This window comes from Macaca fascicularis, chromosome 3 (assembly GCF_037993035.2).
Source record: "Macaca fascicularis isolate 582-1 chromosome 3, T2T-MFA8v1.1".
Classification (NCBI taxonomy): domain Eukaryota; kingdom Metazoa; phylum Chordata; class Mammalia; order Primates; family Cercopithecidae; genus Macaca; species Macaca fascicularis.
Window position 1 is genome coordinate 21050510 of NC_088377.1, and position 22020 is coordinate 21072529.

At 39.2% G+C, this 22020-nt stretch overlaps 1 protein-coding gene across 6 annotated transcripts in view; it reads left to right on the forward strand.

The window, feature by feature from the left end:
* The window catches only part of APP (amyloid beta precursor protein), a 287131-nt gene that overhangs the window by 185993 nt on the left and 79118 nt on the right, over positions 1–22020 (forward strand). For all 6 annotated transcript variants that reach the window (XM_005548883.4, XM_005548884.4, XM_005548885.4 and 3 more), the window contains 3 exons: positions 4855–4988; positions 11433–11507; positions 12232–12390. In XM_005548883.4, coding sequence (XP_005548940.2) covers positions 4855–4988; positions 11433–11507; positions 12232–12390 — 368 coding nt within the window. The remainder of the gene's footprint in view (positions 1–4854; positions 4989–11432; positions 11508–12231; positions 12391–22020) is intronic.

The window sequence follows — 22020 nt, forward strand, 5'->3', positions numbered from 1 at the left end:
CATTTTAAGTCGTTTTCCGCGGAAAGGGGAACATACCCAGCCAGCTTGCTTGCAGAAGGCATGAGTGACCAGGTTGGCGGAGGGGCCTAAGGCCAGAACGTCCTCCGTATTCCATCCTCCATATTCCAGCACTGTGGGCTCTTTTCACTTGATCCCTGCTTTATGACCCAACTTCTGTTGAAGGTCATTTGCCAGATAGTGTTTGGGGCAGGAACAGCTGTTTCATAGAAAACAAGCCATCGTAACAAAGCATATGTTGTTTAGCCAAGTTGTGTTGCTCATTAACAAAACAAAACAACAAAAACCCTTGCCAGTGCCCCAGCATGTGGATGGATTAGCCCTTTACTGCCCTAAAATTAGCTTTACAGCCTTTTTATGGTTTACGCAATCTTAAGAAACTTTATTTGTGTGTGTTTAGGGATGCGAATAAGTATGTTTAATTGCAGTGTTTTGCCTCTACACAATAAAATAGGGTAATTTTTTCTTCCCATGTATTAAACGAGAACACATAGAAGATGCCTAGCATGGAGGACTCTAATGAAAAGAGGCTGTTATCATTTGACCAACGTGGAAATCCTAGCCTGTAGTTAGTTAGTTAGTTTGTTGGTTTTTTGAGACGGAGTTCTGCTCTTGTTACCCAGGCTGGAGTGCAGTGGCGCGATCTCAGCTCACCGCAACCTCCACCTCCCAGGTTCAAGTGATTCTCCTGCCTCAGCCTCCCGAGTAGCTGGGACTACAGGCGTGCGCCACCAAGCCTGGCTAATTGTTTTTTTTTTTTTTTTTTTTTTTTTTTAAGTAGAGACAGGGTTTCTCTGTGTTAATCAGGCAGGTCTCAAACTTCCAACCTCAGGTGATCCGCCCACCTTGGCCTCCCAAAGTGCTGGGATTACAGTCATGAGCCACCGCACCCGGCTGAAATCCTAGCCTTTATCAGAGGTTCTGTGGAACCTCAGAGGTCTGTGAGCAGGATAAACTGCTCTGTGATAGTTAAAAATGCAAAACAGAAATAAACCCTCCCAAAGCCAGTTTGTTTCCACTTTCTAAGTGGTGACAGTGACCTGTGTTTTAAGTACCTTAAATATATCAGTGACCTGCTGATAGACAGCTTCCTGTTCCCTCTGTGTCCTGTGACGTCCTGTGACATCCTGACATTCCTTGAGCCCCACTCCCTTCCCAAAAGGAAGTACCTTGATGGGTGAGGACATAGGGCACACGTGTCTCCGGCCTTCTGTGGACGTAATCACAAAATGGTAGTCAGTCCTATGAATTTAATCTCTTTAGGACATAAGGATATTCACGAAATAGAAGGCGAGCTCTCTGGACATACTCCACCGTAAAATTGCTCTCTCCTTCCTCCTCAGCAGCTGCAGAGCAGTAGTCATAAACTATTAAATTCATTTAACAATATCAGCATATGTTATCCTTCTCCGCTTGACTAGACAGTAATCTGGTTTGCTGGTTGATATGAATATAGGATAATTTCACACTAATTGAGATGGGGGATTGTATGAATGGCTGAAAAAATAAAAATTTGAGTTACAGATTAAAAGAGACACAGCTTCCTCAACTATGGGAAGTAACTGGACCGTTAACAAACATTTACTTGAAGAGAAATTGTATTGCTCAGGGTTCTCCAGAGAAACAGGACCAATAGGTATATACGTATAGGAAGAGATTGATTATGCAGAATTGGCTCACACAACGATTATGGAGGCTAAGTTCCATGATCTGTTATCTGCAAGTTGGAGACCCAGGAGAGCTGGTGGTATGACTTAGTCCGAATCTAAAGGCCTGAGAACCAGGGAAGACAATGGTGTACATTTCAGGCCAGGGGCAAGAGAAGACCAATATCCTGGCTCAGGCAGCCAGGAAATAAAAAGGATGAACTGCTCCATCCTCTGCCCTTTTGATTTCAGACCCTCAGCAGATTGGGTGATGCCTGCCCATGTTGAAGAGGGTGATTTACTTTACTGAGTGCACCAGTTCCAATGCTAATCTCATCCAGAAGCACCCTCACAAACACACTCAGAAACAATGCTTAATCTGGGCACCTTGTAGCCCAATGAAGTTGGCAGGGAAAATTAATTACCACAGATGTATTTCTGGATTCAATGGAATAAATTGGTAGTATAGTATTCGTATTTATTTCCGTGTGCCTAAAAAGAAGATTTTTATCCTTTTAAATATCCTCAGTCGTATTAAACATACCGCACATTCACGTTCCATAGTTATTCTCTTATTATATTGCTACGTGCATTTCTACTTAGGCCAATGTGATTATAGTGATTCAGATTATAGTGTCTATCTTCTTTCCTTTATACAGTAGACAGTGTTTGCAAACCATAGGAGCTGAAAAAACTTCCTTCTTACATAGTAAGTTTTATGATTCTAGTTTTCCAAAGGGGTGCTTATGTTATAGTTATAACAGTTACAGCCAGATGACTATCTTCATCAGGGAATATAACCCCAAATATTTATACATTTTCATTTGTTTCAAACATAAAATACGGTGTGCCTAAACATGTCATTCTGCCAGATTGGGCTATGCAAAATAATGTTATTGTTTTGTTTTCTGCTTTTACTTTAACTTGTTCTCATTTGAGCTCTACCAGTTAAGGTGAGAAAATGACTGAAGCGGGGGAAACATTTTGAATGCTAAATACCACGTTCATTCCAAGTTGGGATTCATTGACTTAATGATTAAGTTAAAAAAACTACTTGCATACTGGTTTGCTTGAAGCAATGGAGAAAAACATTTACCTTTTTTTCGAAAAGGATGTAATATTCAAAATTATTGTTTCGATCTTACAAATTAACAATGTACTTATTTTTGATACTTTCGACCTTTTTTATGTGGGCTACCCCTAACATTTTTTGAAAAATACATATTACTTTTCCTGTAGGTTGCACTCTGTGATCCTGTGTGTAATTCATTTTCAGTGGTTCTATTTTGTTTTTTGTTAATGTTTATATTTTCTTTTGGGTTTTTTTTCTCAATTTTTAAATTTGTCCTTTTCTTTTTTCTTTCTTTCTTTGTTATTGCGCCCTCCTACCAAAACATTTTCAGTGGCTTTGAATAAAAGTAGCAGAACTTTCCCTTGGTTAGCATTAGCTCTAAGATTTGAGCAGGATGTAATAAGCAGAGGAGGAGGCAAGGCCGCTAATATGTATGAGCTCTGCCGCGTGTCACCCTGTCTGCCAGATGACTTACATGTGGTATGGTATCTCATTTTCCCAGCACTCCTATCATATCATGTGGCATGTTATCACCACTTGATAAAGAAACTGGAACATGGAGTGCTTAAGTTTCCTGCCCCAGGTCACAGCCGATCTGAAAAAGAAATGGAATTCAAATCCAAATGTGCTTAATTGCAAAGCCCCCACATGGCTCTTTCCTTCCTTCCTTCTCCCTGTTGCTGCCAATGTGAGAAGGAACACCACTCCCTCATTTGCTACAGAGAAGATAGGGGCAGCTGTGTAAAGGCACCAGGAATATGCCCTGCCTCCTTCCTTCCACTTGAAAGCAACATCTGGATAGACACTCAACTGCTTATATTTTTTGAAAAATGATTATTAATCAGGATTGAAGTGGAGGGAAAAAATCAAAACGAATGTTGCTCTTTAAAATGAAAGATACTGTTTAATTATTGAACAGCCTTCCGGTTTTAGTTAATATCGTTGAAGACTTTGGATTAAGATTCCAGACATTTTCTTGAAGGATGTAGAAAACGTATTTAACTTAAAGTTTAGTTTCAAAATGACTTAGCTATAAATTCTTCTCATTCAAGTCCTCTTTGAGGTATTATATCCCAAATGTAATACACAAGTATTAATAATTTGATAGGAATACTTGGAACATTCGTGATATTTGAATAACCTTTTGAATGAAACAATTGATTTGACCTAAAAAGATAGTGAAAACATCTCATTTCATTTTTTATGTTAAATATGCTTCTTCTTAAGTCAAAATCCTTTTTTCTTTTAAGCTCATAAATACTCTGAATTCTCACTAGTCATTACTAATCTTTTGGAAAATTGCTTCTATAGGTATTATAATTCACTTGGCTCATGAGTTAAGACATTTTTGTTTTATAGTGTACTCTTGAATTTTATAGGTATTTATGTTTTCACATAATATAGCAGTGTATGTTGCAGTTCAAATATTGCTTAGCAGTATTGGTTGAATTCAAAATAGAAATCACTTTTTGACAACTGGCATAATGAATTCATTGACTAGTGTCAAATTTGTGAAGGCAGAAAGGTCCTTTTGTGATTCAAAAATGTGTTTATTGATTTTTTTGTGTGTGGAGTTTCACATACTGTCTCATAAAGGTTGTCTTTGTAGTTAAGTTATCTAAAATACATCATACAATTTACCTTTTCTCTGGGGTGCAGTTATTCTACAACAGGCTAATTACAGTTATCTTTGGTTTCTGCAGGAGTCTGAATGTATGATATTGATGATATCATCATTTACTTTCAGAGTTGCAAAATATGAATTCAGGAAAGCATGGGGATTTGGAAAAACGTGTCTATCCAGCACCAACTGTTTTTGCTCTTTGCATGCTTGTTTCGTAAAGAACTCTAATACTATATTGCAAAGTGGACCATTTTAAAGATTTTTCCTTCATTCTGTACTTGGGAATGATGAAACACATCCTTACTGTGCTGCACAGTGTCTCATGGTGTTCTCTTAAACAGCATTAACGTCTTGTATGCGCTGCTTTACTAAATTCTCTGTTCCGAGAAATAACTGAAAATATGGCTTTCTTTTAAACAAGTGGATATTCTGTTGTTGGTGTTTTTTTGTTTTTTTGTTTTTTTCCTCAAACCTCCTTCTCTTCTACTTTATAGTTCCTACAACAGCAGCCAGTACCCCTGATGCCGTTGACAAGTACCTTGAGACACCTGGGGATGAGAATGAACACGCCCATTTCCAGAAAGCCAAAGAGAGACTTGAGGCCAAGCACCGAGAGAGAATGTCCCAGGTAAGTCTGGCACTTCCATCATTCAGCCCTACGATACCAGGAAACCTCAGTCTCCCCCACGGGCCTGCTGGCTTTATCAAGATCTTTAAAGATGCAGAGTTCTAATTTTAAATGTTTACTGTGTGGGCACAGTTTGTGAGTTTTTTGCATCCTCCATGAACATGCTGCCTAAGAAGGATCCAAGTATAGTTGGATTTTGTAAGCACAAATTAAATGATGTCCATAACATTCTCTCTGGTGAAGAAAGGTACTTGGCATTATTATTCTGTATATATGTAGTACCTGTAATCAACATATTGTAAATTAAAATCCATCTAAGAGCATTTTTCTCTTTAGTAAAGATGAGTTTCTGTATTAAATCCCAGACTGTTATAATTGTGAACCTACCATTGTTTACAGTCTACAGAATCATAGAGACTTAAAACTGAGCTGAACCATAGTGATTATTTCATCTAGTCTCCTAAGTGATACATAATGGAATAGAGGTTCAAAGAGTGGCTTCCCATTTTAGCACAAAGCAAAATCAGTGAGCCAGAGACAACATTTAGAATCCAGGCCTTTCTTGCTCGTAGTACGGTACTGCTTTCACTATACTTTGCTGGGGGAAAAAAAAAAACCGTGGTTTGGTTTGGTTTGGTATTTTTTTTTTTAGCAGATCCTTAATTAAGCAAATTGAAAAATAACTTGTGTCTAAAACATGGCTAATCCATATATACTATCTATACTATCTATACTATCAACTACAATTTAAGCTATGTCTACTACCAGGCACTGGATGTTGTATTGGAGTTTGATAATACAGAGAATTTTAGCCCTTGCTCAGATTCCTCATTCATTCATTCATTCATTCAATCAACAAATATGGGCATATTATTTTCCAGTCACTTTTTCAATTTGTAGTCTACAAACCTGGGAGTGAATGTGGGGGAAAAAAAAAAAAAGTTGGACATATAAGTGAATGAATAAAGATCTCAGGTTAAAGTAAGCCATTCATTTTTAGTGTTAATATTCTGTGGCAAATATCAGAAGATAGGAGAAATTTTTGTCATACTTAGATACTTAAAAGGTCTGTTGAGAGACATTAAATGCAATTTATGAATGAGACTGCTGCATATTTTCTAAGACCATAGTCAGTCTTTAGTAGACAATTAATCTTGCTTTCCTGTAATTTCTGATCTGGGTCCCTGTTGACCCCAGAAGATTCCTCCCTGCCAGGGCCAAATGAATGGCCTCTGAGCATGTCTTGCACATGCAAACCAATCAGTCAAACGCTCCTAACTCCCAACCATATTCTTTACTTACCTCTTATACTCTGGGCCACTATACACCTGCTGTAATCACCCCAGAGCCGGGTACCGGACCACTAGGGAAAACCTCATGCCCCATCACCATTATTTGAACTAGTCAGTCCTAAACGTGCCTACCTGCTTCGCGCATTCTTTCCATGAAAACCACAGAGAGCTCTTGTTCATGTGTTCCCCTCCTGACCAACCCTGATGCTTCCCGTATGAGCCTGCTTGTAGTGGCATATACCGGCTTCTTGGGAGCTGTGAGTAACAAACTGTCTTTTCCATGATAATCATCTCCTGACCTCTTGGCCTCACCTGAATAATAAGAAAACCTACACTTGAAAACATATAGCTAATAATGTATCTAGAAAGGTACAACACAGATACTGTGTTTTGGTTTGTTTTGTTTTTTTGTTGGTTTGTTTTGCCTTCAGATGAGTAACAATACTTGGATCTACTTTGGTATAATAACATAAAGAGGGAAAACGCCTTATAATCACTATACTTTTGGCTCTGGAATATAATGTGCAGTTCTAGTGGTTGCCCGTGATGAAAACCTAGCAGCGAATTGAACTAGAAAGCTAACCACAGGGAATTAGTGAGTTTTCACCTGATGCCAAAAAAATCAGATTTTTCATTAGGAAAGACATAGGCACTGTCCCGAAAGCATTGGAGGACTATGAATCATACTTATTGCCACTGAAATGTCCTCCTATCTCCCTTCTTTATGAAGCTTTCAGAGGCTTCCTGTGCCCTCACAAATCCACTTCTGGGCACATGAAGTCTTAAAAAAAAGAACAATGACAAAAATAAACACCGAATGCTCAGCTTGTCATTTTCAGCGCCTACCGCTGTACCCTGACTCTGGTCTTCCTACCACCTCTTCCTTCTCAACTGTTACCCTTGCCTTCTGTACAGCGTTAAACTGCTGTTCTGATCACGCCACTCTGCTCACCATCTGCTCATCTCATCTTGGACTTCCCTTTGTCCTCGGCATTGACTTCTCCTGGAAATGCCCCCCCACCCTTCTTCACGTTGGCACATCTCACCCATTCCTTACACCCCACTTCATACTCAGAATGAGACAGACAGTCATTGCCCTTACCTTTCATTTAATTCTAAATATTTGCTCTCCGGTTTTATTAGTGATTTTTCGACACACCTGCGTTATCTTTCCAGCTGGATTGTAAACTCCTTTTAGTACCTCTAAGTTCATGTAAGTCTTACTAACCTTGCATTTATCTTGGACCCACTTAGTCATTTTTTTAAAATTTTGTGGTTTTTTAATCCTGGTTTTTTTATCCTAGTATAACTTGGTCATTTTTGATCTTATTAAGAAAACATATTTCAAATTCTCTGTTTTAGATATGACAGGTCTTCAATAAAATAATAATTTAACTTTTCTTTTAGCACATCTATTTAACTTGTGACTTAGTTCATATGAGTTTTGATAGATTTTGTTCATCTTTTAGTTGTCAGATATATCTGATATAACCTAAGAGATGTTATCCCAGAGCAGGGAATGTTGTCTACTAGATTCCAGTGGTCACAGGCATATGAGACACCTGAAATTAGTATGTATCTGATAATCTGTAGTGCTGAAATCTAGGGACTTTTCAACTTCAAACTTGCCTGCCTCTTAAATCTCTACTAAGTAGTAGTCATTTTCTCTGCATGAAACAGCCAAGTCTTTGAAGATCCATCAATCCAAATGAAATTGATACCTTTGTGCCTGCAGTGGAAAATTGCTTTGTAAGAATCTATAGAGGCACTGCAAGGGCCAGGTCCTGAGAATTTTAAATTTTAAAAATTGTGCAGTTTTTTAAATAAGTTTTATTGTAGTTTTTGTTATATGTTTTCTTATAAATACAGAGGATTTTGGGATTTTTCATATTTTCATATTTTTCAAATTTCAATTTTTCATATTTTATATGAAAATAATATGAAATATATGAAATATAATATGAAATATTTCATATAACTCTAAACCTGTAGATTTTTGTTGCTCTATGTCGTGACTAGCATCTAGTCAATAGAAATCAGCAGCTGAACCATGTGTGAGCACTTTTATTACTTATAAACTTACTACTTTTAGTATATGCTTAAAATGAAGTCCTTCAAATTGAAAGCTGACCCAACTCTTCCTTCCTTCCTTCCTTCCTTCCTTCCTTCCTTCCTTCCTTCCTTCCTTCCTTCCTTCCTTCCTTCCTTCCTCCCTCCCTCCCTCCCTCCCTCCCTCCCTCCCTCCCTTCTTTCATTAATGGAGTCTTGCTCTGTCGCTGGGCTGGAGTGCAGTGGTACAATCTAGACTCACTGCAACCTCCAACTCCCTGGTTTGAGCGATTCTCCTGCCTCAGCCTCCCCAGTAGCTGGGATTACAGGCACATGCCACCACGCCCAGCTAATTTTTGTATTTTTAGTAGAGACATGGTTTCACCATGTTGGCCAGGATGGTCTCGATCTCCTGACCTTGTGATTCACCCACCTCGGCCTCCCAAAATGCTGGGATTACAGGCATGAGCCACTGTACCCAGCCTAGGTTTTTATTTTTCAGATAAGCAGCAACATTTTAAGAGCGCCCCTTTCTCCTGTCACTAAATGTAAATAAACTTAGCTCACCTAATGAATTTTTTATTTTATAATGGAAAATTGGGTACCATAGGGTACAAAAACATGATCTTTAGAACCACATAGATCTTGGTTTATATTCTTTCCTCCCCCTTTTTTACCTGCATAGTCTTGAGCTGGTACCTTAACCTGGCTAGTCACAAGCTGTTGTGAGGAATCAGTTAAATTAGATAGATGTTGTAAAGCACTTAGTACAGGGTCAGCAGTAATGCTATTATCAGTTCCACAGTGAAATTCACTGTTGATAGGGAGATGCTCAGCCTACATATAGTGTGTATTCATTTGCAGTAGAGTCTTAGTGGGATGGTGCAGGTGATTTATTTATTTGTGGGGGTATAGGATATTTTTAAATTGTTCTGAAAATCAAAATTTGAGTTAATTTTTATAGTAACGCTTATTTGCAACTCATTAGCTAAATGAATCTCTTTAATTATTTCATGGATGCCTCCAGCTTAAAGCTTAAAGTCCAGGTTCTGAGTGTACAAGGTAAAAATGGAAAAAATGTAAATGTAATATGGGAAATCAGTTTTCACATTGCAGTAGAGCATTGAACTTCTATCTGAAACTAATTTTGAGATTCCTTGCTTGAAGAATTGTGGGTAGAGTACCACCACTGTGAACATTCCCAAAGCAGGAAATTGAAATATTTATATTGCAAGGCTTATCTCATCTATAAAGCAAAGATGGTCTTCCATGTCCCCCTTGCCCACAGGTTCCCTTTATTAACTTGGTAGAAGCACCAAAGCAGATGGGACAATATGTTTCTTTTCTTCCATGTTCTATTCTTGTTCATTGCAGCAGGGCATTTGTCCCAATTTTGCTGTAAACCTTGAGATTATTTTTTATATGCTTTTTAAGTATAATGGAATATTTATTCCATCTTGTTTTCTCCATAGTTTTACTAAAACAACAAGAAGAAGCTAATTGCGTATCATATACAAAGAATTAATATCAATAGACAATAAAATCTGTAATTAGGAACCCACATGGTGATTTGATGTGGTATTGTCTCATAGAAGTCTTCTATCTGTAGTTATTTATTCCAAGCCTCTTTTTCTTTCCTGTCTTGAAGTATGTCAGAAGAGTCTATTCCTTAGGGCTAAATACCTACAAATAACAGGCTCTTATAATACAGTAATCAAGTTTCCTCATACTTTGGGAGTACACAGAGTATGCAAGTACACATCTGGCACCAAGTCAATATTTTTTTTCCTTGATCTTTCTTTCTTCATTTTACCTAGCTCAGTTATGAGTTGCACTTTAAACAAATTCTACTTGTCATACACTTGAAAAGGCAGCTCTAGGTTACCTTGAACAACATACAGAGGTACAGTCTTTTACTTTTTTTATCAGGTTAATGAGTGCACTTCACTCAGGGAAATCCATGCAGGAAGCATTGATTTCCTACAAAACACATTCACCTGATATCTTAGTCAGTTTGTGTTGCTATAATAGAATACCCCAGCCTGGATAATCTGTAAAGAAAAAGAAGTTTAAAATTCGGCTTTCAATTCTGCAAGTGGGGAAGTCCAAGAGCATGGTGCTGGCATCTGTTGAGGACCTTCATGCTGTATCATTTATGGTGGAAGGAAGAAGGGCGAGAGGAGCGCAAAACTCAATTTTATAACAACCCACTTCTCACAATAACAAACCTACTCTCCCCATAATGAAACTAATTTACTCATGAGGACAGAGACTGAATCACCTCTCAACATTGTTGCATTGGGGATTAAGTTTCCAACACATGCTTTTTAGGGGATACATTCAAACCGTAGCAGTTGGTTACTAAATTAGTGCTATTTGTTAAAAAATACATTTTTTCTGCATTCAGAATATTATATGTTTTCTTGGAGTTTTTGGAAGGACTTAGAGTAATCCTTGCTGTTCATGACTTAGGTCGGCAAGCTTAAAGGGCCTTAATTCCCCATCAGTTCTTTAAAGGGGGATAGGTCTTAGGATATCAGACAGCAGAGGTCTTCTTTTTCTCCCCCATTATATACTTCTCTTTGGCATTGTATTCATCACACACACACATATACACACACACACACACACACACACACACACACACACACACACACAAAATGTCATATTTTCTTTTAAAGTCAAAATATATAGTTTAAAATGGTTTCAGTCGCTTTCATAAGAGAGTAAAACTTCCATGTTTCAGTTAAATATTGGAAGACCTTGTTCAGTTAGTGTATGCCTTCTATGAATAGTTGGTGTTTGTTCACATCAAATAAAATGACTGTCACTCAGTTCTAGGGAAAAAAAGACCAACCTTGACTCAAAAGGCTATATTCCTGCAGTAAATGTGAACATTTATGTTTAATATACTGCTGTGATTAATTATGTATATATCCTAGTGGGAGGTCACATATTATTCAGATAGGAATGGGTATGTAATACATTTTTAAAATATCTAAAATGACAAAAATAGAAGAAAGACATAATCATCCATCCTATTAAGTCTGTATTCAAAGGATGAACTGATGATTTTAAACTCAAATGTTTTCTTAATTTATAGGTCATGAGAGAATGGGAAGAGGCAGAACGTCAGGCAAAGAACTTGCCTAAAGCTGATAAGAAGGCAGTTATCCAGGTAAAATCTGAACCCATTTCGTACCAAACATCACATGCCAGCAGTCTGTTTAATGAGTGTCTGCAGGTTTACCTGCATCTGCCAGCACCTCAGGCGTGATTGTTCATAGTCCCATGAACTTGAACTGTTCTTAATCATTGTCTAGTAATTGAGTTGCTTAAATCCTGCCTTATATCTGCTCCCAATTATTTCAAGTTATAATTCATTGCCATAAAACTCATATTGTAACTTGCAATCTACTTTTTATTAATCATACATCTTTTCAGTCACCCACAATCTTCTGCTGCTTCTCCCTCCTGCAAAAATTATGAGAATTTGAATTTTTGACTTAAACCAGTCTCAAAATTACCTTAAGTAAACCAAGAGTTTGTTATGATCAATTACTTGAGGTACTTTTAGTAAGAGAGGAATTTTTTTTAATATAAGAGTTTCAAGAGTGCATATATTTATCCAATGTTATTATTAGTCAAATCGGTCTTCAGAGAGCCTATGAAATACTGATTTTCAATGAAAAAGTAGGTTTGATGTAGATTGGAGAGTGCAGAAAAGTGACGTAACCTATAAAACATGCAGAGTTAGTCAAAATGTGGAATGACTATGCAGTCTTTAGGATACTTTTTAGCACTAGAAGAAAATGGAATAGGATGTCTTTTTTAGAAGACTTGAAATTGCTGCTTCATCCTACTTGTTCAGTCCCCATGGACATATGTGTTTATGATGGCAGCATTTCCAGGAGAAAGTGGAATCTTTGGAACAGGAAGCAGCCAACGAGAGACAGCAGCTGGTGGAGACACACATGGCCAGAGTGGAAGCCATGCTCAATGACCGCCGCCGCCTGGCCCTGGAGAACTACATCACTGCTCTGCAGGCCGTTCCTCCTCGGGTAGGTCTCCCTGTGGTCGAGTTCCCACTTCAGGTCACAGCACAGACAGTAAGGGTGGGGACTGGGAACTGGAAACCATGAGAAGCAATGCCTTGAGCACTGTTATTCACAGGTTCAACCCTTGTCCATTCCATCTTGAAAGTCAAAGGGTCACAGGGCAGCTGCCTCCACAGGGCCATCTCTGCACAGTGGACACTCACACTTCTCCAGAGCAGCCAGACAGTGTTCCCAGGGACTCACAGTGCAAGCCCTGGCTTGATTTAATATTCCTGAGGTGGTGACAATTGATGGCATAGTTCAGGTTCGAACACGAGAGCTGGAAGGATGTCTTCCCATCCCTTCAGACCGCTATAACAGAATACCATAGACTGGGTACCTTATCAGCAACAGAAGTTTATCTTTCACAGTTACAGAGGCTGAGAAGTCCAAGATCAAGACATCAGCAGACTTGGTTGTCTGGTGAAAGCTGGCTTCCTGTTTCATAGAACTTAAATTGTTTTTTTAATCTTTTATTTTTGTTTTTGTTTGTATTTTGCTGTATCCTCATATGGTGGAATGGGCAAGTGAGCTCTCAGGGGCCGTTTATAAGGGTACTGATGTCAATCTTGAAGGCTCTGCCCTCATGCCTAATGGTTTCCCAAAGGTTTCACCCTCAAAAAGCATCACATTGTGGCTTAGGTTTCAGCATATGAATCGGGGGTGGGAGAGACACAAACATTTAGACCATAGCAAAGGATTTTAGAAGTAACCTTGCCCAGCCCCCTCATCATGTAAGTATAATTATATAACTAAGGTCAAGGAAAGTTGAGATTTGGCTGAGTTGTAAGAATTTTTAGTGGACCAGAAGGAATTAGAACTCAAATGTCTGTCTCAGAGCAGTGGCCATATTCTCTGTGGGGAAGCGTTTGTCAGTCATGATGACAAGTAAGCTCATGAGAGCTTACTTGGAATGGAAGGAACATTCTGAGCATGAGTGTTTGGTTTATGTCCACTTGTTCTTTCTTGTGTTTTTTTTTTTTTTTTATGAGACGGAGTCTCACCCTGTCGCCCAGGCTGGAGTGCAGTGGTGTGATCTCTGTTCACTGCAACCTCTGTCTCCTGGGTTCAAGCAATTCTCCTGCCTTAGCCTCCCAAGTACCTAGGATTACAGGTGTGCCACCACACCCAGCTCATTTTTGTATTTTTAGTAGAGACGGGGTCTCTTCATGTTGGCCAGACTGGTCTCGATCTCCTGACCTCAGATGATCCACCCGCCTCGGCCTGCCAGAGTGCTGGGATTGCAGGCGTGAACCCCATGCCCAGCCACTTGTTCTTTCTGTTTGTCATTGAGCGAGGGATATGGAAAACTATACCTGTGATTGTGGACTGGTCCATTTTTCTAAACAGTGCTATCAGTTTTTACATTGTGTACTTTGAGGCTGTGTTTTTAGGTGCGTAAACGTTTCGGGCTGTTAGGCCCTCTTTGAGTCTCTTCTTATGAAATGATCTTTTTATCCTTTGTAATGCTTTGCTCCGAAATGTACTTTAATATTAATAAAGCTATTCCAGCTTTCTTTTGATTAATATTAATGTGGGGCATTTTTCCATCCTTGTACTCTTATTGAACTTATTTGTCTTTATATTTGAAGTGTATTTTTTTTAGGCAGCATATAATTGGGTCTTAGTTTTCCTTTGGATTGAGAAGACCTTGTACACTGAATGAGTTTATGGAAATGGTGTGACAAAATCTGTCATCTTGCTATTTGTTTTCTATTTGTCCAGTCTGTTCTTTGTTCTTCTTTTTTCCTCTTTTTTTTTTGTTTGAATTAATTGAACATTTTTTATGATTCTGTTTTATTCCTTTTATTGGTTTGTAAGTTACAACTGTTATTTTACTGGTTCATCTCTTTTGTTGGTTTGCAAGTTATAACTAGTTTGTTATTTTACTGGTTGTTTAGGCTTATAGAAAACATTCTAAACTTGTCACGATGATATTATGTCAGTTCAAGAGATATTATACCACTTCACAGATAGTGTAAGAACCTTACAAAAAGTACTTCCATTTCTCCTCTCTCATTCTGTAAGCGGTTGTTGTCATACTTTTTCCTTACTACATTGTTGATGTTTTTCTTTAGACAGTCAGTTATCTTTTAATGAGTTATAAATTAAAAAAAAAAAAAAAAACCATATGTTTACCTATGAAGTCACCGTTTTGGATGCTCTAAATTCTTTGTGCAGATCCAACTGGTATCATTTTCCTTCTGCCTAAAAGATTTCTTTTCAAATGTCTTAGAGACTGGGCTTGGTGGCTTGTGCCTGCAATCCCAGCAACTCAGGAGGTTGAGATAGGAAGATCCCTTGAACTCAGGGGTTCAAGACTGCATTAAGCTATGATTGCCTGACTGCACTCCAATCTGGGTGACAAAGGGCATTCCTGTCTCTTTTAAAAAAATAAAAAGTTTGAGTGCATGTAAGTTGGTGATGGAATCTTTTGCTTGGCTTTGACGGAAAATGTCTTTTTTATACCTTTGGTTTTTGAAAGATATTTTTGCTGGGTATAAAATGCTGGGTTGAGGTTTTTCTCCCACTGCTTGGAAGATGATACTCTGCTGTCTTATTTGTGTTGATATCTTTATCTTTATTTCTCTATAAATAACATGCTTTTTTTTTTCCTCTGTTTTTACAGTTTTCTCTATTTCACTGGTTTTTAACAATTTAATTTTGATATGCCATGGTATAGTTCAATCTGCCCTTAATTCCATCTGGCCATTTTTCATCTTATCACTTCACATACTGTAGTTGTTATATATAGAAATTTGACCTAGGCTCCGTTCAACCCCCTTAATATTGTCTATATTTTTACTTAACTTTTATATACTGTCTATATCTTTACTTAACTTTTGAACCTATGGACTACAGTTATTACATGAAAACTGTTTAAATATCCATGTTTGCTAATTCTAACACCTCTGTCAACTTTGAATCAATTTTGATTGCTTATGATTGCATGTGGCATTTCCCTGTATCATTTCATGCCTCATAATTTTTTATTAAATGTCAGACCCTGAAATTAAGCTTGTTGAATGCTAGGTGTTTTTGTAATATTCTTGAGCTTTTTTCTGTCATGTAGTCGAATTACTTGGAAACAGTTTGATCCTTTTGAGCTTTGCATTTTTAGATTTGTTAGGTGGAATCGGAGCAGTTGTCAGCCTAGAACTAGTTATTCCTTACTAGTGAGGCAAGACCCTTCTCAGTCATCTACCGTGAATGTTAAGTTTTCTCATCTGACTAGTGGAAAGAGGCATTATTCCTGTCCCTGTGTGAACACCAAGCACTGTTAATGCTAAGTGATTTTCCCCCTGGCCTCAGTTTCTTTCACATTCATGTACCCATCATTACTCAGCTGTGTTCTCAAGGATCACTCTGCACGTCTCTGGATTCTCTTTTGGAGCAACTCTGTCCTCACCAGCCTGTCCTGTGACCTTGGTCTCTCCATACACTTCATGTCCTCCACTCTGTGAGTCCTCTAGGCTCTGTGTGGGTTTCCCCACCTGAAGTCATGACCTGGAAATTCAGGGCCATGAGTTTGGCAGCTGTAAGTCCTCATTTGTTTCCCCTTTTCAGGAATCAGTGTCCTTCACTTGATGTCTAGTATCTTGCAGAAACGTTATTTATGCCAGGTGAGGTGGCTCACACCTGTAATCCCAGCACTTTGGGAGGCCAAGGTGGGCAGATCACGAGATCAAGAGATCACGACCATCCTGGCCAACATGGTGAAACCCTGTCTCTACTAAAAATACAAAAAGCTAGCCGGGCGTGGTGGCGCACACCTGTAGTCCCAGCTACTCAGGAGGCTGAGGCAGGATAATTGCTTGAACCCAGGAGGCAGAGGTTGCAGTGAGCCGAGATTGTGCCACTGCACTCCAGCCTGGGCAACAGAGCAGACTCCATCTCAAAAAAAAAAGAAGAAACGTTGTTTATATATGAATATATTGTCCATTTATTCTGCACTCCAGTCTGGCGACAGAGCAGACTCCATCTGGGCGGTTGAGGGGGGGGTGTGGAGAAAGAAACATTGTTTATATATGAATATATTGGCCATTTGTTGGTTGTTCAGGCGGGAGGGTAAATCCAGTTCTTCTCACTCAATCTTGGCTGGAATTGTTTGTGCATTTTATGCAGCTTAACCAAAAAGTCACCCATTTGCACTGATCTTCCTCGCCATTTTGATTTTTCTATGGATAAAGTGACAGTGCACAGAAAGCCATGAGGAGCTGTTAAAGAGCTCGTGGCATTCTTCCAAGAAGTAAGATACTATTGACCCTGCTCTACCGATGATATCACTGCAACCTCGGGAGATGGAGTGGCTGGTTCAGGGTGACACTGCTAGGAAGGGGCAGGGTAGAGCCGCGAGTCACTGCGGTGCCTTCTCACTAGAACAAGCTTCCTCTCTGAACAAAGAGCTTTTGAAAAAGAATATTCATATTAGCGTTTTCATTTTCATCTTAGCAAGGCACTTGTCAGGAAGTTTTTTTATGTCTCTGCAGAACAAAAGCTCCTTGGTTCTTCTCTTTTTTGGAGAACACGCTTTCAGGAGAGGAGCCGTGTGATCATTTGCCAGAGCAGGAGGGGGTGGTGGGTGCTGAGACCAGAATCTTCATAGCAGACACTTGTGAAGCGTTCCAGCTGAAAGTCCGATCTCCTTAGTCAGATCTTTGCTAAATGGACATTGATGGGACTAAAAATAAGATGAGGACTGAATGGAGGCTTTAACAAATGTACATTTAAACTCTCAGTTTAGTCTCCTCAGCCATCACAGGAAAGGCAGTGGCAAGAACGTTTGCCAAAGTGTCATCTTTTATCAAAGGGGATAATTTTAGAGTGCTTGTAATCATGCTTGTTGTGGGCCTCCGCATCACTTCATATGGAATTAGACAACATGTTCATTTGAAATAAAAATTAAAAACTGGATTAGGAAGAAATATTTTACTGTCAAAAATCAGATCACTGTTGTTGATTCATCTAACAATTCCTGTTAAATTCTGACGTCGGAATTCCTTCCTTCCTTCCTTCCTTCCTTCCTTCCTTCCTTCCTTCCTTCCTTCCTTCCTTCCTTCTCTCCCTCTCTCTCTTTCTTTCTCTCTCTTTCCATCTGTCTCTCTCTCTCCCTCTCTTTCTCTCTTCTTTCCTCTCCTTCCCTCCCCTCCCCTCTCCTCCCTTCCCCTCTCCTCCCCTGTCCTCCCCTCCCCTCCCCTCTCCTCCCCTCCCCTCTCCTCCCCTCCCCTCTCCTCCCCTCCCTTCTCCTCCCCTCCCTTCTCCTCCCCTCCCCTCCTGTCGCCTTCCTTCCCTTCCCTTTCCTTTCTTTCCTTTCAGCGTCTTGCTCTTTCACCCAGACTGGCATGCAGTGTCCCAGTCATAGCTCACTGTAGCCCCAACTTCCTGGGCTCAAGCAATCCTTTAGCCTCAGCCTCCTGAGTGTTGGGTCTACAGACGTTCCACCATGTGTGGCTAATTTTTAAAATTTTTTTGTAAAGACAAGATCTCGTTGTGTTACCCAGGCTAGTCTTGAACTTCTGACCTCAACTGACCTTTCACCTCGGCTTTTTAAAGTGCTGATATTACAGGCATGAGCCACCATGACTCACCTTTATATCTTTCCTTTGTAATAAAATGTGGCTGGGTAGTCACAGGCCTGGAGTCTAGGGGGCATTACCTGCCATTTTTGTTAAGTTACCATCTTTAAGTGTTCATTTAAGTTTTAATGTTGTATGACTTGACCTGGCATTTAGGTCTGCACTTTGGCAGGCACAAGAAAATTGTAAATCCCTTCTTTTTTGGTGGGGACAGAGTCTTGCTCTGTCGCCCAGGCTGGAGTGCGGTGGCACGATCTTGGCTCACTGCAAGCTCCGCCTCTCAGATTCACACCATTCTCCTGCCTCAGCCCCCCGAGTAGCTGAGCCTACAGGTGCCCGCCACCATGCCCGGCTAATTTTTTGTATTTTTTTTTTTAGCAGAGACGGGGCTTCACCGTGTTAGCCAGGATGGTCTCGATCTCCTGACCTTGTGATCTGCCCGCCTCAGCCTCCCAAAGTGCTGGGATTACAGGCACAATTAAATCCCTTCTTGAGGACTTATATACGTTCCTCTTGAAGACATAAATCCAGAGCTTGCTGGTGGCTGTCTGGAAAAGGTCACATCTTGTAATAGGAGTCATACATAAATATTTCTGAGATCTCTCTCTTACTTACCACCGTGCCTGGAAAATGCAGACAGCTGTATTCAGTAAATGTTATTTGAATATAAGTAAATCAAAAGTGTTCTTTCTATAGATTCTGTAGATGTTATCACTTAGACTAATTCTCTCTGTAACCCTCACCAAATTCTACTGTATATTCTCAGATTGTGCAAACATGGGATTCCAAAACAGTGTGGATTGTTTTCAGTCTCTTTGAAGTTCGGATTTAAATCATACTTTTACACAGTTTTTCAGTCTAAACGTGGAAGTGGTATGAGATGTTGTTTTTGTGCAGCTAGAATTCTTTGTTCTACTAATGAGTATCATTTTGTGAGTCCCTGTGTCTGAGTATACTGTATGTTTCAAATTTCTTTTTTTTTTTTTTTTTTTTTTTTGAGACAGAGTCTCGCTCTGTCACCCAGGCTGGAGTGCAGTGGCCGGATCTCAGCTCACTGCAAGCTCCGCCTCCCGGGTTTACGCCATTCTCCTGCCTCAGCCTCCCGAGTAGCTGGGACTACAGGCGCCCGCCACCTCGCCCGGCTAGGTTTTTGTATTTTTTTTAGCAGAGACGAGGTTTCACTATGTTAGCCAGGATGGTCTCGATCTCCTGACCTCGTGATCCGCCCATCTCGGCCTCCCAAAGTGCTGGGATTACAGGCTTGAGCCACCGCGCCCGGCCATGTTTCAAATTTCTGATTTAATTATATACCTATAGGCAAATACATTGAATGGTCAACCTAAAAATGCATTATTCAACTCATAGAGTCATATGTATATATGCACATGTATTTAAAATAAGTACTTTGGGCTGGATGTAGTGGCTCACAGCTGTAATCCCAGCACTTTGGGAGGCTGAGGTGGGAGGATCCCTTGAGCCCAGGAATTTGAGACCACCCTAGGCAACATAGAAAGACCCTATCTCTACCAAAAAAAAAAAAGATTGTTTTAATTAGCCAGGCATGATGGTGCATGCCTGTAGTCGCAGCTGCTCGGGAGGCTGAGGTGGGAGCGTGAGCCGGGGAAGTCAAGGCTGCAGTGAGCTCTGATGGTGCCACTGTACTCCAGCCTGGACAACAAAGCAAGACCCTGTTCCAAAATTAAAAATTAAAAAATGAAATAAATACTTGAAATACTACAATTATTAAAACAGTTGTTTTCCCCATGGGAAAAAAAGTTGAGCAGAGCGGTGTCTTTGCACTCAGAAAAAACTCTTATCTGTTGAAGGCTAGTGACTCTTCTAAGTACCAACCCCTTAACCTTTTTACTTTCCTAAGACTTTCTTTGGAAAATCAAGGAGTTAGCACTTTTTCCCCCTGGAAAAATTAAACGCCTCTCCGGAGTTGCAGCACCAGTGGTAAACTTCCATCACCTTTGTAGCCTCCAGGCTACCAAATTAAATACTTAAAGCTAAGCATTCATCATTTCTTGACCTGCCCTCTACAGTCATGCACTTCCTGCTTTTTGCTTTGTTAGGGCTGGTACTCAAGCTATTCATAGCTTCATGAAACAGGAACTAAATGCTGTCTGAGGCTTTCCTCTTGTAACTCTCAGGATTCTACTTATCCTTCATAGACAGAAGATGATCATATGTCCTGACTGTTAAAGAGAAATTAGACTTAATGTGATCCTGTACAGTTAAACCAAAGGCTAGATAGGGATTTTTTATTTAAATCAACTTTCTATTGTAGGCCTAGGTCTGGAAAACCTTAGCACCCCCTAATTAGTAAGAATTGAAGTGTTTTGGGTGGGGGGAGGGGGGAGGGATTGCATTGGGAGTTATACCTGATGTAAATGACGAGTTGATGGGTGCTGACGAGTTGATGGGTGCAGCACAGCAACATGGCACAAGTATACATATGTAACAAACCTGCACGTTATTTACATGTACCCTAGAACTTAAAGTATAATAATAATAATAATAATAAATTTTAAAAAAAAAGAATTGAAGTGTTTTAAAGATAAGGGATACACAGCCAAACCCTTCTTTGTAATTCTGAGATTTTTGGTGTTTTTACAGATACTTAGCATAAATCTTTCATTAGACAGTATCATGATTATTATTCTGACTTCAACAACTTTTGCATTTGCTAGAGGGAAATGAGAATTAGAAAACATTTTCCTGCACATCTGTCTACTTATCTATGCCAGTTGTGTTGTTTTGATTTTCCCAGTGTCTTACGATTGAAGCCATTTTATCCATACTAAAATTCATTTCATGCTTGTATCTGCTGCTTCACACTCAGGCTCTCAGTTTAATTGAGCAAAAAAGAATGTTGGCAGTTTCTATAGCATCGGCACCCTTCTTTCCTTTCTCATTTTTGAATGGTTCAGCCAAATGTTAAATTTTGCTGAGATCTCTGAAAATTTCTTCATAGAATTCTTTGATAGAACATGAATTGTGTGAGACTCTTCATTAAAGAGTATGGTTTCATCTCTAAGTTGAGATTTTGCTCAAAGCTATTTGGTAAATTTCAGCAGCAGAGCAATAAATGTTCAACAGAAAGCAGCAGTCATTGGAGATAACAAGGATAGGAATTAATGGGAGCTTTCCCACAGGTAAACAGGTGATGGCATGAGGAGGTTTTAACCACCTCATAAATAAATTCTTTGCCATGATACGATGTGGATTGCAACTCAACCAAACTTTAATCAATGTGGGTATTGGTGTAACTTTGTTTTCTAAAGCAAAAAAGAAATTGAGTTACTAAATTTGAGCTTTTATATGATACTGCTAATTACCCTTCACTGAAACAAACCAATTATTTCTACTCATCTGTTTTCGTTGCAAAAGAAATTATCTTTTAAAATATATGTATATAGCATATATCTCCAAAGCAAATATGGGACATCTGTACCTCCATGTAACTGATAATAAATAAGTTAAAAATTATTCGCTGAGTTCTTGGTATGTGGAGAGATGAATATTGCAATGTTTAAGGCATTCCATAATCAAAATTTTATAAAGCTAATCAGAATGGAATTAAAAGTTAAAAGACTGCCAGGCAAAAAAAATCATCTTTCGGAAAAGTAAATAATTGTTCTGTACCTACATATTTAATCTTTATTTGTTCACCATTCATTTATTTTTAGTTGAGTTCTGCATACATTGGTGAGCAAAGGGGGACTCATTAGCTTGAGCACTTCTAAGGGCAAACTCAATAACAAATAATGGATGGGAAGGCAGATGGGAGAATTAGCATTTATTGAACAAAATCTTATAAACTATGCTGAATGGTATACATGCTGTTTCAGTAAAACCACTGAGTGCTGTTACTTCCCTACCTTCTGAATGTTTACCAAGTTCAACAAACAGATCTTGCTACATGCAAATGGGAAGTATGTAACAAGAGATACTAGTGGTCTCTGGTTTTCATTAAGTTACATAGAACATTAAGAAGGATGTTGGAAAGGCATTA